Source organism: Periophthalmus magnuspinnatus, chromosome 7 (assembly GCF_009829125.3).
Source record: "Periophthalmus magnuspinnatus isolate fPerMag1 chromosome 7, fPerMag1.2.pri, whole genome shotgun sequence".
Lineage (NCBI taxonomy): Eukaryota > Metazoa > Chordata > Actinopteri > Gobiiformes > Gobiidae > Periophthalmus > Periophthalmus magnuspinnatus.
Window position 1 is genome coordinate 17,677,961 of NC_047132.1, and position 18,713 is coordinate 17,696,673.

Sequence of the window (18,713 nt, forward strand, 5' to 3'; positions counted from 1 at the left end):
CCCCTTCCTGCCCGCACCACTGGTTTGGCAGGGGGGCGGGCGCTTAGCAACATTGTCAATCAAACCTGATGATAACACTAGCAGAAGTGACCTCGGGGAAAGAAGGCGCCTGATTTGTCTGTTATTAATGTTCATATCTTGATTTATAGACACAATAGCAATATAAAAATACCAGGATCATGTAGAACGGTCAATACAAACATTTAAGACCAAAATGACGAGCCTGACAGCAGCATTTGCGGAGGCTGGCAGGTTAGCTGTCCATTTATATAAGCAGGCTATTGTGGCTGTGGTGATAATAATGTTTACATGATTGTTGCCTCTATATAGACTCAAATCTTGGTTTATTACATATACTTAAAAAATGCACGTTTACCCTATTTAAAGGAACTGTACCTGATTTTTACTGTCTTAAAAACAGCCAATAAAACACTTTAATAATTAGATGCAGACAGCACACAGCAGACTTATTTTGACCTCAAGAGCTGTTTATACAATATATCTGCACTGGGGCAAGACAAACTTTGCTAAAAAAAAAATAGCATTTTACATTTAGGATCCTCTTGAGCTTTACTTTGATTTTCATGCTAAACCTAGATCATTCTATAAATCCTTTTTTCCTCCCTTTTTACTAAATAAATTCTTCACAGAGCCACAAGCTGAAAGTGAAAGTCATGGTTTCACTGTGCTGTCTCTGCTCCTTCACTGACACAGTCATGGTGATAGTGTGGAATTGTCACCTCCTTCACTGTCAAATGACCAACAACTCACAAAAGGCCAAAATTTCAGTGCAACTTTCACAATTCTTGGTGTCTGAAAAGGGGCTTCTGCTGCATACATGATGCTTGAAAACTCAAACTTTTATTTTTCAAAAGTGGATCTTAAAGGTGCACTATGTAACTTTTCTGTTGGAGGGGTCACCATCTGCTTGTCTCCATGGAGATGTTATTGCTTTGATTGGAATGTGCAGCAATTACATGAAGTTAGAATAAATGGTATTTTTAGCATTATGAAGATGTGTCATAGAATAAATGCATTATAATTAAGTTTAAAGTCATACTGTGAAACATTCCAGGCACAGCAATAACATCTTAGAGACAAGCATTAATTGTGCACCTTCATTTTCATCACCTTCCATAAGTAAAATTAATGTTTGTATACAATTATCTCACCTTTTTTCACAAATTCCCTGGAAAAGCGTCCCGCAGACTATGAGGCTGCCTGACTCCGCCCCATTTCCCTCTGGGCCCACCTCCTCCAGCAGTAGCAGCTTGTTATAGTTGTGCGTGCGCGTAGCCGAAGGGCAGTCTTTGGCCACGATGGGGGGCAGGCAGTCTGGCGAGTCCAGCTGCGGGCCTGTGCTTACGTGGGCAGTGACCCGAAGGTCGGAGGTCAGCTGGTACAGGCGGTCAACTCCCCCCACGTACAGCGCACCGGTGCGAGGGTCCAGTAGGAGGTGAGATAGGGGGGTGCCTTCCAGATCCACACCGAGAGGAAGAGAAGAGGAGGGGGGAGGAGAGGCGGGAGAGGGTGGGGGAAGGAGGAGGAAGAGGAGGAGGAGAGGGGGGAGAGAGGAGGCCAACATGGCAGCTCCTCTTCACCTGGAACACACAGAGAGATAACAACAAAGTGTTAGCGACAGGTGAACTATGATATTTTTGTTTTTTGATTCATAGCAAGTCCTTCCATACATTTAATCCACCATTTAAAGGCACTTCCCATGTACCGGTATTTGAGCTAAATTTGTCAGATGTCCCTTATTGTATACGCAGCACTTGAGGTCAAAATAAGTCAGCCGTGTACTGTCCAATTATAAAGTGTTTTATTTTCCAGTAATCAGGATGTGCACTTTAGCATGCTGGTTCTTTGCTTTACCATAATGACAAAGCTCTGCTCTGGTCTCTGAGAGCTGTGAAAAGAGCTTATAAATAAATAGCCGTGAATAATTAGGGTGCTTGGAATACATAAGGTAAGCGACCTGGACCACTGTGGCTTGTTTAAAACAAACTAGCTCTGTTTTTCCCTTTTTAAGACAGTAAAAGAAAAAAAAAAAACACATTTAAACAACATTTTGCTTCTATGGAGTAAAGTTACAATATCATCACATAAGCCATTCATTAAAATACAAGGTTTTTCTTGACCAAAAGGCAGTAAAATGTACACAAAACATTACTTCTTATAAATATAAATGTATTCATTTTATGTAGAATCAAAAAAATATAAAAATGTTTTTAAAAATGTTACGTTGTTGTGAATAGCCATAAATAAAGTGATACATAGGTCCATTCTCACAAAGTAACACTTAAAAGTCAAGGTCTTGTTGTTTAGATAAGATGAAACTTGGTCTGAGGCAGTTTTGTCCTGATTTTTGTACCTCTATAGCCCTGTTTTTGTTACATCTACAGTTCTGGTTTATAGTGCAGGTCCTGTACCAGATTATTTTTTCACATTTATTTGAGTAAACACTGCCCCAGTACAGATATATTATATAAGCAGCACTTGTGGTCAAAATATCATGCTGTGTGCTGTCTGCATTTAATTATAAAGGTTTTAGTATCCGCTAATCAGGAAGTGCACGGTCAGCGAGCTAGTTGTTAGCTTTACCGTCAAGGCAGAACTCCACTTTGGTGTGTGTGAGTTGTGAAAAGCCCTCATGGCAGTGAATAATTAGGATGCTCAGGATGCGTAAGGTAGGTGAGGAAGAATTAACCACCACACTTTTTAAGACAGTAAAAATCTGGTACAGCCCTTTTACATTTTAGCACAATATCTTGAGTTTTGGCTCTGCTTCCTCACTTAATAATAAATCTATAAAAAAAACATTGCCCTAGAGTTGAAACCGATCCATCTCCAGAGGAATTTGACTGATGCTGAAGTTGGAGGCGGTTGCTGTGGTTACGCTCCAAGACTGTTACCTCGGAGATGGACCACTACACCACCATTACAGTGAAGCACCTATTAATACACTCAATAAACAGTACTCAAGGGGAAATTAGAGCGAAATCGAAGCAATTACAATGAAAGACTAAACCAGGGACTAAATAGGGCTAGACCCGGAATAAACCAAGGACCACAAAAAACAAATTAAAGCAGATACTAAACAACAGGATGAAACAAGGATTATTTCAGAATTAGGTAAAAAATTTAAATAAAAATTAACTCAACTGGACTCAACCAAAAAAAAACAAAAAAAACTAGAAGCTAACAAGGATACAGGGTGGAACAGAACTAAACCAGGTACAGATATATGTTGTCTTGGTTTTGGTTTGTCTTGGTCTAGTCCTGGTTTAGTCCTGGTCTAGTCCATCAATTTTAGTCCCAGTTTTGTGATGTCTATTTAGCTCTAAGTGTTGCAAATCTTAAGTTTGCCAAAACAACTCACTACTATCACTTCTAATGTAGTAAATGTGTATAGAACGTTGATCTGTAAAACCACAGCTTGTATATGTCTCCTGCAGAGGGCTATGGTGTGGTTGAGGATCTCTTCTGTCTCTGGCGTTTTCAATAATTCATGAAACAGGAGTCAGCACATTCCACAGGCTCCAGATACAACAAGTCCAATAGAAACCAACGTGTAAACATTACTCACCAGAGAAACTATACAAAAATAAGTCATAAATTAAAACTTTAAACTTAAATTGTGAAAAACAGACCTAGTCTATTTTAAAGAAAACTTTCACTGGCCAGAGTGGATTTTTTTACCGTCACGTCATGGTGAAGTGCTATGGTAACGGTCCTTATTTTCAATTCAATTTTATCTAAATAGCACATTTAAAACACAACTTAAGCTGCTCAAAGTGCTTCACATAAACAGCAATAAACAAAACTGACACATAGGCAAAGAACAATAAAACAATAAAACACTGAGATATCCTGCTTAGTTAGAACCAAATGCTAGAGTGTCATCGAACTGACAACCATGGATACAATCTATCTGCACAGGGGCAAAAAAATTAGGTACAAGCCCATTAAATATGTAAAAAACAAAATGGAGATGCAATCAAATGTTCTGTTTCTTACAATAACGCTATTTTTTGAAAAGCAATAGAAATTTGAAATACACATACACCTTATACACTGCCTGGCCAAAAAAAAAGTCACCACCTGGATTTAACTAAGCAAATAGGTACGAGTCAGGTCTAGGTTCAGCAACAGTCTGTGCTCAAAATATGAGTTCAGCTGACACCTGAATATACCGAATGAAAAGGTTATTCCATCAATGGATTTTTTTTCTTCCCTGATGGCACATGCATATTCCAAGATGACAATGTCCGGATTCATCGGGCTCAAATTGTGACAGAGTGGTTCAGGAGCACGAGACATCATTTTCACACATGGATTGTCCACCACAGAGTCCAGACCTTAACCCCATTGAGAATCTTTGGGATGTGCTGGAGGAGACTTTGTGCAGAGGTCAGACTCCACCATCATCAATGCAACATCTTGGTGAAAAATTAATGCAACACTGGATGTGTAAACAATGCCAGAGCGAATGTGTGTCGTAATCAAAGCTAAAGAGTGTGTGACCTTTTTTTTTTTTTTTTTGGTGGCGACTTTTTTTTTGGCCAGGCAGTGTATTATCTTGCCTTACAAATATGAAATCAGATCAACAGGTCTACAACCATGACTTAAGTATTTATTCCTAGTTTTTAATCTCCTGTGATCCTCAGCAGTCAGGACAGGACAAGTGTGTAACACCGCTAGAATCTCCATTTAGACTGTGATGTCATGGTTCAGGATACAACAGGTCCGACCATAATCTAAGTATTTGTCTCCAGTACAGATTAAGCCGTGATAGTAATACTGCATGACACTACAAGTACAAAACAATTACAGCAGCCTCAAGGTGTGTCAAACCATGTACTGATTTTGGTTGTTTAAAGTGACTGATGTCAGGGTGTTTTTAAACCTGAGTTGAACTTGCTTTAGACCTGGTTTTGTCTGGGTTTGGTCGTTTTCCAGGATTGTTTATTTAGACCTGGTTTTGTCTTGGATTAAGTGTTGTTTGTTTGTTCTGGTTTAGTCCTTGTTTATTACACCTGCTTTGTCCAGGAATACCCTTTGATCAATGCTGGTCTAGACATGTTTTAGTCCTCATTTAGTCCTGGTTTCGTCCAGGTTTAGTCCTGGTTTTGTCCTTGTTTGGTTCTGGTTTGTTGTTTCTGATTTAGTCCTTGTTTAATGCATCTGTTGTTGTTGTTTTTTTGTTTGTTTGTTTTTTTCAGGAATACCCTTGCTAGTCTAGACCCGGGTTAGTCCTAGTTTAGTCCTGGTTAAATCCTGGTCTGTTGGTTTTGGACAGGATTAGGGCTTGATTATTGCTGGTTTCAGCTTGGTTTAGATCTGGTTTAGGTCATTTGGTCCTAGTCCACCATATGACACCAGATGCCCTCCCACACAACACTCTTTCTCCAAACATGGGATAAGCACAAAGAACTCCATGAACTCCAATTTAATTTACAACATAAATACCACTTAAAGGTGATACTGCGATTTAGTCCTGGTTTAGCTCTGGTTTCAGTCTGGTTTGGATTGTACTCCACACTAGTGTAAATATATTCTTTACTCTGGGCTTCCCTTTCTCAGTCTGGACACATCATGCCAGCGCTGTGCATGCTGGGTAAAACTCCGGCCCATGGACACACTCCTGCTGAAAGAGGATCGCTATTTCCATGGTAATATTCAGTACAAGCATGCAAAAGACCACTGCAGAGAGGGGCACAGCCAATGGAAGTCAAATTGAGACGAAGCCAAGTGCAGGATAGGACTAACGTTAGACTGTTTGAACCGGGACTAAACCAGGGTCAGTGCAGAGAATAACTGTAGTTTACTAAATTAGGGCAGCCTGACTATGTCAAAAGTTATACTCACTGTTATCTGGCTCATAAGTGAAGTCACACTTATTTACTTAAACAATTACTTTTATACTGTTGAAATTAATCTGTAATAAAAATATAGATATATTTGTGTCACGAAATGCAATTTTGGTACTTTTAGAATGAAATTTTCAACATTAAATAATAGTACTTCTTTTATATTCCCATGTGGTCTTATATCTGTGTAATCCCTCAGTCGTCCAGGTAGGTTCCATAGTGGTCGATGGGCGTGTACTAGTCTGTGGTCTTATACTTGTTCTGATACAGTTCAAGATAATTTTTTAGTATCAATACCTGCTCAAATGAGTATATAGTTTCACTGCTAGTTTTAGTATTGATTAATATCTGATTTTCAATACTTGGACAACCCTAAGATCTAATATATTTTTGTTTAAATTAGAAAAGTGGGTTTGCTCCAGGCGTTGTGTGGCAGAACGAGCGCACACATAATTTTGAACAGAAGGTAATTTATTGTATTTTCAATTACAACACTTTTGTAACTGAATTGAGCAATCATTGAACTCATGACTGTAAATGTGATTAACTGCACAGCCCTAAGCTAAGAGTTAATATAATGCTTCATTCATTCATTAGAAAAGGTCACTAAAAGATCAAGACACTTCCACTCTAATCCGAAAAGCAAACTAGCAATGAGATAAAAGAGGTAAGTTAGTACATTACTTTTTGCCCTGATGTATTATATTATTCAGTATAAAATTGACAGTTCATTATTTTGAACTTAATTCCTTGGTCTCAGTCACAGTCACAATATATTTTTCTATTTTAATGTTATAAAATACATTTCTGTAAATAATTAACACAACTCAGACTGCAGATTTCAATGTCCTTTACTACTTAAACAACATAAACTGGACTGCAATAGTCAAGATTCTCCAAAAAATTAGAAAAACATCCACCAAATGCATTGATCTGACGGAGTTGACAAAAACCTGACAGAGTTGATAAAAATGTGTCAACGCTGCTGAAAACTGCACAAATGTGTTTTAATCCAAGTGAAAAGATGCTACATGTTCAGCACTAACAATACTTCATAACACTGACAATTATTTATCCTCCAACCCCCAAATACACTATATGAGAGAAGAGTCCACTCTTTCTCTTCCTCGACCCCCAGTATCTCATGTGCATCCACCCTTTATCCTCCTCTACCTCTCCAGAGCTCCTCCAGTGTTTCTCTTCCCTTCATCTCTGTCTCCTGAGGTTTTATTCTGATATTGGTGATTTTACATGTTTTACTCATCATTAGAACTTCTGAAACACTAGTGTCTCAACATGACTGGGCTATAACAGCCTCTATAACAACTGACAACTGACAATACTATTTCAAGCAACAAAAAATGCAACAATCTATTCAATTACAATATACATTTTTGTTTAGACAACTTTGAATTAAATATTTCATTCTAAATTTGTGGGTTCGTAAATGTTGAGTGAGCTGACGGAGTTGACAAAACGTGTGTTTTTCTGCCATAAGACGTATATGGTGCAACCAGTTTATTGGAATACCATTTGTGCAGGTCTTGATGACCTCACTCCAGTACATTGTTGGTCTTAAATATGAAAAAGTAAAAAGGTACCAGGTTGTGAGTGGTAGAGCTGCGCGCAGTAGAGTAAAGGTAACAAATAAGTCCTTCAGAGGTCTTTTTTAATTTTTTTTTAATGTTTTGTCACGAAGTTGGGAAAAAAAGATGGGACCAGTCACCATAAGAAATTCTGAAGTACAATATATTACTGATGAAAACATAAACAATAAATTACACTGGGTTACAAAAACATTTTTGAAAGCTGTCTGTGTTTTTTCAACTGAATTAGGACCATTTTGCACTGCTGAATCCAAAAATGATATCCATTTTTCTCAATCAGGTCAGGTTTTCATGCTAATTAGATTTTGAAAAATCCGATCTTCTGACTAAATTGATTCCAATTTTGTGACATTATCAGTTGATTTTCTTTAATATTTCTCATCCAAAAAATGTTTTAGGAGATAAAAAATAGTTTTCTAACAGAATGTATTAATTAAATGTTATGTTATGTTAATTGATAAAGGTAAGTACATGTAAATTGGAACATTACATTATCATTGTGCAAAATTCAGAACATGAACTTCCATTTCTTTGAACTCCTTGAATGCTCAGCAGCAGGGATGTCTCTCTTCAGAGTCCAACAGTAATCAGCCATCATGACTGCATCCCAGTGTCTCTGATACCTGGTCTCCATCACTATTATGTCCTGATGGAATCTCTCCCCCTGCTCATCACTCAGTGATCCCAGATTCTCAGGAAACCGATCCATATGTGAGAATAAGTAATGCAGGTCAACACAAATAAGCCACTCATGCTGATCATAGCAAATTTTCTCCAACACATACTTCACCACTTCATACTTCTCCTTCATTGTAGTCGAGTGAGCAAGGGGCACAGAGGCAAACTGGTTGCCATTGTGAAGCAGAACACATTTCAGCGATCGCTTGTTGCTGTCAATGAACAGTCTCCAATCTTTGGGTTCATACTGTGGCACTCCAAGCTTGTGCAGAAGCTGAGCAATATCTGTACAATACACCAAGTCCTTCTCTTCAAAGAAAATAACTTGATGTCTATTGCGGTAAAAGATTATGCGAACAATGTCAGAGAGGAGGTTCTTTTCCTTCAATCTGGATGCCAATAGCTCAGCAGATTACTTTGTTAAGATGAGATCGCAAACTAGATCATTTAGCTCCTTTTGGGAAAAAGGATGTGGAGCATCATCATTAAAAACCACTTCTTCTTCATCTTGTGGAACACTGGAGGAATCTTTGTCACTGATGTCAGGAACTTCTACAAAGACAGGTACTGGAATTTCATCACAGTGAGCTACAGGACGACGTGCTGATTCACGGTCAGGATACTTGAGGCTGCTTTGGTTCTTTCTGTTGATCCCAGTCACATCAATAGCGCAGAAGTAGCAGTCAGTGACATGGTTTGTCGGCTCCCTCCAAACCATGGGGAATTCCAAACTTCAGACAACTCTTCTTGCCTTTAGTTCACTGACGCAGACACTCGGTGCATGACTTACATTCCATGTGTGGCGCCCAAGCTTTATCTTGGTCACTAAATTTAATACCAAAATAAGCATGGTAAACACGCTTTATGAAACTTGTGACTGATTCCTCTTAGGAACAATGGTGTATTCACCGCAGATGTAGCAGAATATGTCAGGCTTATTTTTGCAAGATCCTCTAGTCGAAGCCATTTCATTCACTTGTAATATAAAAAAAAAAAACAATTAGTCATAAGTTGGCACATGCAAAATCTTCAGAATTTGTTTATAGCAAGAAATATAACAGAATTTTGCATCATATGACATGAAAATACTATGTAAACAAAATTGTCCAAAAACAAATATGTTAGTATTAGTTCAGAAAGTTGACCTGATCAAAACCAATGTGATTTTTGGATTCAGCACATCAAAATTATCCTAAATCAGCTAAAAAATCTTAGACAATAAATTTAGTGTTGACCAGTGTTATAATACTGTCACTAAAATTGATACTAATACTAATTTATGCCCCCCCCCCCCAAAAAAAAAAAAAAAAAAAAAAAACTACTCTAAATGAACATTGTTAAAAAACATGACCTGCAATAAATGAATAGCAGTTCATTTGCATCCACTCTCAAGAACCACATTGCATGTGACTCAAGACCAGATTTGGCCATTAGATTCGACTAATAATTTAACGTAATGGGTTAATCCAATGATAGTCTTTGATTTAAAACTGATTTAGTCTTAATTTAATCTTAATTTGCAGTTGTATCCCAGTTTACTTTGGACTTTGCTGTGGCCTATTGCGTGTCCAGTATAATGCTAAATACATTTCTATTCTACTCCTGTGTTTATTAACTCTGGGCAGATTGTCGACTGCCTTTGAAGTCACTAAACATTCATTAAAACTGTATTTATTAAGAAAATAAACTCACATAACAGTGTATTGATAGCAAGCATGTATTGAAATAACCTGTCTTTTTGCCCTTGTGTTGCACCTTAGAGAGCAGAGCGGGGTGAGCGTATATGCTAATAACTTCCTGGAGCCTCATAAATATTCATGAATGGTTATTGGAAATGCGAGGGGCAGATGAAAGAGCCAGAGACGCCCCAGGACAGGCAGAGATGTACCATTCAAATACATTCACTCCTCTGTCTGTCTGTGTCAGGGAAATGGAAAAGACCAGGGAGAGAGAGAGGAGAGGGAGAGAGAGAAAGAGGGATGGAGAGAGAGGGGAAGAGATACGCCCTCACTGTCCAAATATGGTCCCTTCTTCCTTGAGCTACAGGAAATACAATAGAACCAAAAGTAACTCCAAATTCTCTGCAATTAGGTCACATGGTTTTATGTCAGTTGCAATACAGAACATTTTGGTTTTGTCTTATGTTATGTCTTATCTTATGTTTTTAGGCACCAAGTTGGGTCAGTATTGGATTAGGTTTAGTTTAGTCCTGGTTAGGTCTCAGATTAGCTTATGGTTTAACCTGTTTAGACTTAGTTTAGTACCAGTTTGGTCATGAAATAGTGCTGATATTGTCCTTTTGTACTATGTGACACAGACCTGATTTTGCCTTGGTTTAGACTTGGATTTAAACCTGGTACTAAGGTTTATTTCAGGTTATTTTCCCTTGTTTTAGTTCCGGTTCAGCTGTTGGGTTCTTGTTTAGTTCTAGTTCATTGCTTTTTCCTGGTTGACTCATAGGGTTAGGGTCAAATTTCTATCAAATCGAGAGTTCAGACTTTTGGAAGAATACATTTGATTTTCTTTATTGATTTATTTATATCAACATGAGGAAATAAAACGTTGATCTCTTACTATTGCCACATTGCCAAGCTCCTATCTCTCTATTATTCCATGCAATTTCTCCTGTATAATAAAGACATGACTTTCTTAGAGTTAGTAACACTTGTTTCTGTGCTGGCTCTCACCTCCAGCTCTGTCAGCGTCACACCTGACAAGACCCTAATCAGCACTGCATCACTAATCGCACTTTCTCACATTCCCAATACAACCACCACTTCTACCACCTTCAGCAGAACAATACAACACCAAAAATGGATTAAACTCGGTCAGGACTAACTCAAGGACTAAACCAGATGCCCTGCCTAAACCCACAATGTTGATCTTGGCTTTGAAGAAGGGATTTTGACCCTGGTTTAGTCTCTGGTTTAGTCTCTGGTTTAGTCTCTGGTTTAGTCTCTGGTTTAGTCTCTGGTTTAGTCCCTGGTTTAGTCTCTGGTTTAGTCTCTGGTTTAGTCTCTGGTTTAGTCCTTGGTTTAGTTTCTGGTTTAGTCCCTGGTTTAGTCTCTGGTTTAGTCCTTAGTTTAGTCTCTGGTTTAGTCTCTGGTTTAGTCTCTGGTTTAGTCCCTGGTTTAGTCTCTGGTTTAGTCCCTGGTTTAGTCTCTAGTTTAGTCTCTGGTTTAGTCCTTAGTTTAGTCTCTGGTTTAGTCTCTGGTTTAGTCCCTGGTTTACCTTGGTTGAAATATGTTTAATTTAAATGAGCTGCTTGTGTTCATAGATGTTATGTTAGATTATAACTATATAGCAGACATGAGCACAATAGGTCTTCTTTAAAACCAAAGGAGAATTACAGTGGGTCTAGTCTAATGTATTCGAATAACCCATCTCCAGAAGTACAATAAGTGTGAAGAGGTTACTGGAGTGAAACCAACCTCACCTGCATTTGCTCTCGTTTCTATAGTAACGGGGGACATTTTCCATTTCTAAACGTCTGACCTAAACTGTTTTTAATCTCGCAATTTCAACCCCACTAAATTGAGCACAGCATGGAGAAATAAAAAGTCAGCCAATTGGGAGAGAGAATGACATGTTACCAGGGAGAAAGATAGAAAAGTCTGATGACATCCCAAATGTGCGATTGATCAAAATGACTTAAAGGTGCTGTACCTGATTTTTATTGTCTTAAAAATGTGAAAAACAGAACTAGTTCATTCTACGGTAATTTGCTGTGGTCCAAAGTTATTCCTAACTTACAGTGTGCATTCGAAGCATCCTAATTACTTAAGGCAATGATAAATGTTTTAAAAATAGATGCTGACAGGAAACAGTGGGCATATTTTGACCTCAAGAGCTGCTTATATAATATATTTGTACTTTGGCAAGACAAATAGGAAAAATCTGGTACAATTTAACATATAATAATCTATTGGAACCATTTTGACAAGTTTTATAACCTATAACCAAAACACTTTTCTCTGCAGTCAAATTTGTTATTCGTTTACCCTACAGACTTAGTCGTAAAATTTCACTTCTAGCCACATCTGCCTGGGTTACACTGACAGAACTGTGGCTGCCAATCTATGGCATTGGGCTCTCAGACTGTCAACAATCAGATACTCACATACATAGGAAAAGTGGGTTAAGTGTCTTGCACACAACATTAGCATACTGCAATCAAACTGCCAAACTCTGAGTTTGTGGGCAAAGACACTAACCACTCCTTTAATTAATAGACTAGACTACTGAATAATAGCCTCATACAATTAATATAAATTTGTGTGTCTTAAACATAAAAAAATAAGAAATACAAATTTGATTTTTAAGACAATTTCGACAGTTTAAAGTAGCACCACACCTAATTCTAACCACTAAATATTGCATACTCTCCACCCATGTCTGTAGTCATGTTTATATTTGGACAAAAGTGAAATTAAAGCTGACGAATGGAGACAGAAGAGCAGTAAAACATTTCATAAAACCACAGACACATCGTCACGTCTGAGTTAGGCTACTCCACTAAACCACAACTAATCCAGGCTTAGTTAAACAAACCAAAACTAATCCAGGCTTAGTCTAACCAATAAAGTCATTTATTAATACGTGAATTCAAGAGCTTAATCCTAGATCACACCAATTTGTACACGGAAATATTCTTTAGTCTAATTTGTTATCAAGACCGTGCTAAGACTAGAGCAGATATGAACTAGTGATGTGACGTTCGTGAACAGTTGGAAACGGATCTCATTTAAAAAAAAAAAAAACATTTCTTTCCAAATTGTATGCATTTTTATACTGATTAACCTTGAGAGCTAATTCTGCCTCTGTGCTAAGCTAATTCTTATGAGTGAGAGCTTTGTGCATGAACAACATATTTGGTATCTAGCTTTGTCATCATCATCATCAACATTAGTACTAGTAGTAGTGTGGTGCAACATTTTATTTAGTTTTTTTTTCATTTCAAAGGGTAAACACACTCCCACTCTCAGTTTGAACCATTTTAAACAGACCTGAGTCTTGGTTGCTTCTCTCTGTAATTAGTTTGTAGATAAAATGAGTTCTCACTTTTGTCATATAAATAAATAGTAAAAGAACGAATCTTTTGAACTGCTCGTTGAAGTGAACGGATCCAAAAGATTCAGATGTCAGGAGCCGAAACTCCCATCACTAATATGAACTAGGTTTAACGCAGATCCTAACCAGGGCTAAATAAGTGCACTTGATTAATCCTGTTTTGTCCTGACTAATTGGGAACATAGGTGGGTCAAGTATGCAAAAATCTGACTAAAGTAAGAGTATTGTTACTGCAGAATGTGTTACTCAAGTTCAGGAAAAATATGGTGCCTGGAAAATACTCTGTGTATAGTATAGTACAAGTATAATTGTATTAAAGTAAATGTTTTTGATAAATGAATTATTAAAGAAGGGGTATTTTACTTCTAAGTGCTAGTAACTGCTAATAACATATTGTAATGATCTGATATTTTGTGTTTAGTTCCGAGTTGACACCTTATTTGTTCTTTTAACTGTGCGGTTGTTAACTGTTTATATATTTGACCCTTGGTTGTTATGTCAACAAGTTGATGAGAGGTTGCTATTCGTTACGTATCTGTTTAGTGAGCTGAGATGGTTGTGTTTTTGAGGTTGTTTTGGCGTGGGTTACGACCTACAGTAGCCCGTGTGTTCAAAAATAAACAACCAGAAGGAATTTTGTGTGTTTCCTTTCACCAGAACGCTACCATATTAAAATCACCATGTTATTTTTTATTGCTTTGAAAATGCTATAGTTGCCGAAAATAACTTATAAGTTTCACTTTTGTTTTTCGCTCTGAGTGTCTCCTTCGTTCTCTCTCCTTTGTGAGTGCTATCACAACACAATCAATATGCATACAGCTAATGAAACTACTGCACATCACAGGTTTGCCAAGTTGCTGTGCTCAGTCCTGTATCATGCTTTTGTGTATTTACGGAGGATTGGCGTGTTGTAACATGATAGAAAGTTCAAAATAATCGATTCTGCATTATACCCCTTTTTACATAACCTATTACATCTGTATTTCGACATGATTTGGGCCTAAAGTCCTGTTTTAGTCCAGGTTTACATTAAGGTCCCATTTTTGTGTGTGTGTTCCCCCTGAGAGACTAAAAAAAGGATTACACTGGACAGACATGGTTTTAAGACAAATAAAACATAAACAGGCTTAAATATTTTGAGCATAAACCAAACCAAACCAGGAACTTTTTGTGCTAACCATAATAGACTGCACCATATTGCCTCGTCTTATCTTGTAAACAGACATTCGCCCATTTGCATATTTACTGTACATTTTATAGACCCTTTTCCTGTTTATTCTCTGCCATTGTCTCACCACTGTCTAAACTGTCTTTACAATCCACACCACAATTTTACCCCCGGCACTAAAACCCTCCCTTCCCCAAAACAGATTAAATGAGTCCAGCCCATTACCCCTCCCAGTATACTTTGTGTGTACTGTGTGTATTTGTACTTGTAAATGAGGTATTGTACTGTGAATGACACTATTACCGCAGTAGCTTCACCTGGGGCGGTACACCTGAACTGGGCAGAGGATCAAACCGGGGACATGATGGTTCTTACACACACAGACATGTTAAGATTATATACAGGGGACAGAATAGAGAAGGAGGAGTGTTTTGTTCTGGTTTAGACTTTAGTTTAGTCTACACTGAATACTTTTATAGTGTAGTCATGGTTTGAGTTTAGGTTTAATCCTGGTATAGTCCTGGTTTAGATTTTACTTATCTTTTGTGTCAGGTAAAGATCACACAGTCCTGATTCAGACTTGATTCAAATGAGCCCTGGTTTAGTAGCCATGGTTACAATTTGGTTTATTACAGGTTTAAACTTTTGACCCAGTTTAGGCTACGTTCACACTTGTCCTGGTTTGGTTCTAGCTTGAGCTCAGTTTAGTTCTATAAACCTGCTTAGGTCCTGTTCTAGTCTTTGTTTAGTCCTGGTCTAGTCCAGTTTAGTTGCGACTTTAGATCTAGTTAAAACACACCCTTAGTCCTGGTTTAGACCTGGTTCAGTTCTGGAGCTAGTTTATATACCCAGTTTAGTGTTTGGTTTAAAATTGGTTTAAACCTGTAATATTTCTTGTTAATTCCTGTCATGCTTAAGTCCTGGTTCAGTCCTAGCTGAGGACTGGTTTAGTCTTGGTTTGCACCAGTTTATTCTTGGTTTAATCCTGCTTTAGTCCTTGTTTTATCACAGTTTAGTCCTAGTTTAATTCTGATGCAATTCTGTTCTGACCTGTTAGTCCTGGTTCAGTCCTGGTGTAGTTCGGGTTTAGCCCCATTTAGTCTTTGCTTAGTCCTGTTTTAGTCCTGGTTTAGTCCTAGTTTAGGTGGAGTTTAGTCCTGGTTTAGACCTAGTTTAGTCCTGATTTAGTCCTGGTTTAGGTGGAGCTTAGTCCTGGTTTAGCCCTGGTTTATTTCTGGTTTAGTCCTGGTTTAGTCCTAGTTTAGTCCTAGTTTAGTCCTGGTTTAGTCCTGGTTATTAGATCCTTTACCACAGAAGTTGGGTGCACAGTCTGGGGTCCATAAATAACAAGATGAGAGCTGGTTACTGCTGCTCTCCCTCCGGCTCTAAACCTGTTTTGATATCTCACAGGGGACAGAGCAGAAGAAGAGAGCAGGGGATTGTGGGTGATTCTGGGGGAGGGTCTGTGTTTTGGTTTTGAATTTTAATGAACTAATCCACTATTAATCATGGGGCTGTTTTCATGCGATCTTGTACCGGGCGTGTTTTGACTAAATTTGACTTGTTAACGCCATTAGATTCAATTAAATTTTTAATCTTGATTGAAATTCTCAATTATGCATTTGTGTCTTGGGGTTATTATGGTGATATTTCTGTGTTCGTTCAATTCCAATTTGGTATTTTTTATTCTTTAGATTTAATTTAATTAAATGAAATTATAGTACAACAAATTTAGAAATTCACACAACAGTAATTGAAAAAATCAAATTATAAAGCGTATAACTATAAGCATTGCACTCCTTTTCATCTGGGTTTCAGAATGATGAAAAATTAAGATAGTTGCCATAGTAATTTAAAACAAAATATATCATTAGAAAGGGAAAAAGTCCTCAGAATGGAAGAAGCTGAAACCCATGAATACATTTAAAACATACATGTAATTTTATTCTGTAACTTGGTGTCATATTATTATTATTATTATATTATTATTATTATTATTATTATTATTATTATTATTATTATTATTATTATTATTATTATTATTATTATTATTATTATTATTTTAAATCTATTAATAAAGCAGGGCGGAATTTTAATAAGATCCATATGTAACTTTTTTGGCATAAAATTCACAATACCAATTCTTTAAATACTGCGTTGTTTTCTGATCTATGTTAGAATATAGTTTCCTCATCAACAAATATGTATGTGGCGTTTAGTTTTGTTTCTTTCACACATGTTTAACACACAAACCCTGCATATTTAGGCTCAGTTCTTCTCTCATACGGAAAACACTCCACCTTGAAAACTACCACTTCATGACGTCACAATGTAGAACAGAGCATTTTGAGCTTTGGAGATGTAGACAGACTAATAATAAAGAGTTACTCAAACATGTGTGCATGAAACAAAACACAACTCCAGGTCTGTTTTTAATGAGGGAACAGCATTATAACATGGCCTAAAGCTCACAGAGTCAATTTTGTGTAATATAGGACCTTTCAAACATTTGCAAAACAGACCATTACACACAGACAGTGAAGGTTAATGAAATCAATTTGCAATAATACGTTGTATAAACTGTCAAATGTAGCTATGGTAACAGTGGGCAGTGTTTTGTATCTTAGGTTTATTTACTAAATTAAAATCTGATGTGGAGCTTGCTGAGTTCACACCTTAAAAATGGTTAATTATGGTCCAACAACCCATCAACACACATCACATATCTGGAGTTACACACGCCATTTTGGCTTCTGTCTTTTGCCAAATTGAGCAGTTACATAATACACCTAATACCAACCGGTCCATCAATGCAAAATCCAAGGTTAGATCTGGTCCACTGCTCCTGACTGCTCTGTTCCATGAAACAGGCTTAAAGAAGGCACACTCGTTTACTGTGGTAACTTCAACAGCTGCAGTATATAAAGAACAGTATTCACCTTATTCCCTTGTTGCCTGCTGTATTATTTTGTATGGGGTTGGCGATTTTGTCAGCAAATAAGTTCTATTCGGACTACAGAGCTGTTTTAAAGCCTCCAAGAGAATCAGTGAGGTGTTGACTTGTTGGTGCACATGAACATTGGACATTTGACACAAATCGGCACTGCTTTATATCATATTTTTGATTCTTTCTTAACCAGAAGAGCCACCACAAAGAAAGCTCGGTTTGAAGCATTTAGAGGAAAAAGTGGGCGGGGCCAAATAAAGTCAATAAGGAACTGTCCATAGATCTGTTTATTTAAGTTTCTCTATAAGCTAATAGTTATGCCGTAGCATTAGCAATCCGGTTGCTTTACATTTCTATACATTATGACTTTACTTTCTTTCTGAAACATGAGTAAAAGTATATCTGTTTTTCAGGCCAAAAGAAATGATATGTTTGTCAAATAATATAAACTACACAGATTAAATGAAAAGGACAAGACTAGATCAAAGTTCTGAGTAGTGTCGTCAAAAGTACTGATAATCAGATACTAATAGACTAAATACTTCGATACTAAAACTAGTATCGAAACGAGATACTCATTTGAACAGGTGTCGATGTTAACAAAGTCACCTAGCATCAGAAAAATCTCAAGCTGTATCAGAATAAGTATAAGAGCACATAGACTGAACCTACCAGGGCGACTGAGGGATTACACAGGTAGATGGTAATATAAAAGAAAGTACTATTATTTAATGTTGAAAAATATATTGTCTAAAAATAATGTTTTTGTTATCATCGCGGTGTCGGAATCGCTATCAAGTGTATTCCTTAGTATCAAAATGGAGTCTTTTTGTATCATGACAACACTAGTTCCAAGTAATATAATTTATCATATTAAAAATTTGAAATTTTGAGTTTGATTAAATCTATATGGATTTGATAGGCTAAATTAGCATGACATTTTCTTTAACTAAAACTAAACTAAATTTAACATTTCTTGTCAAAATAAACACAGATTCATTCATGCAAACCAAGTGAAATGTCTTGTCCAAAGATACAACAGCAGTAGGCATATGTCAGAGCTGGGATTGACTAAACACTCAAAACACTGAGCCAATGCTGCTTAAAAGTTCTGAATTTAGTCTTGTTAGTTTTAGCGTTTAGGCCTTTATGCAAACACATGACCATCCAATGAACTAAACACATTTACAAAGCAACAAGCAGTAAACACATACGTGACAGAGGGTTTTGAAGTCCATCCATTCATGTCGACTCTTTGTAGTTACTTTCTGTCATGATGTCAGTTTCCCTGTCCTCCCGTGCTCTCTCCCCCTCCCCTACCTGTGTGTCTGGAGCTGGGTGGAGTGCCTGACTCCTCCCGTGCACACCTG

At 37.3% G+C, this 18,713-nt stretch overlaps 1 protein-coding gene across 1 annotated transcript in view; it reads right to left on the reverse strand.

Annotated features, from left to right (window-relative positions):
• The window catches only part of plxnb3 (plexin B3), a 132,886-nt gene that overhangs the window by 40,334 nt on the left and 73,839 nt on the right, over window positions 1-18,713 (reverse strand). Inside the window, exon 3 of the mRNA XM_033969188.2 lies at window positions 1,173-1,601. Coding sequence (XP_033825079.1) covers window positions 1,173-1,585 — 413 coding nt within the window. The 5' untranslated portion in view covers window positions 1,586-1,601. The remainder of the gene's footprint in view (window positions 1-1,172; window positions 1,602-18,713) is intronic.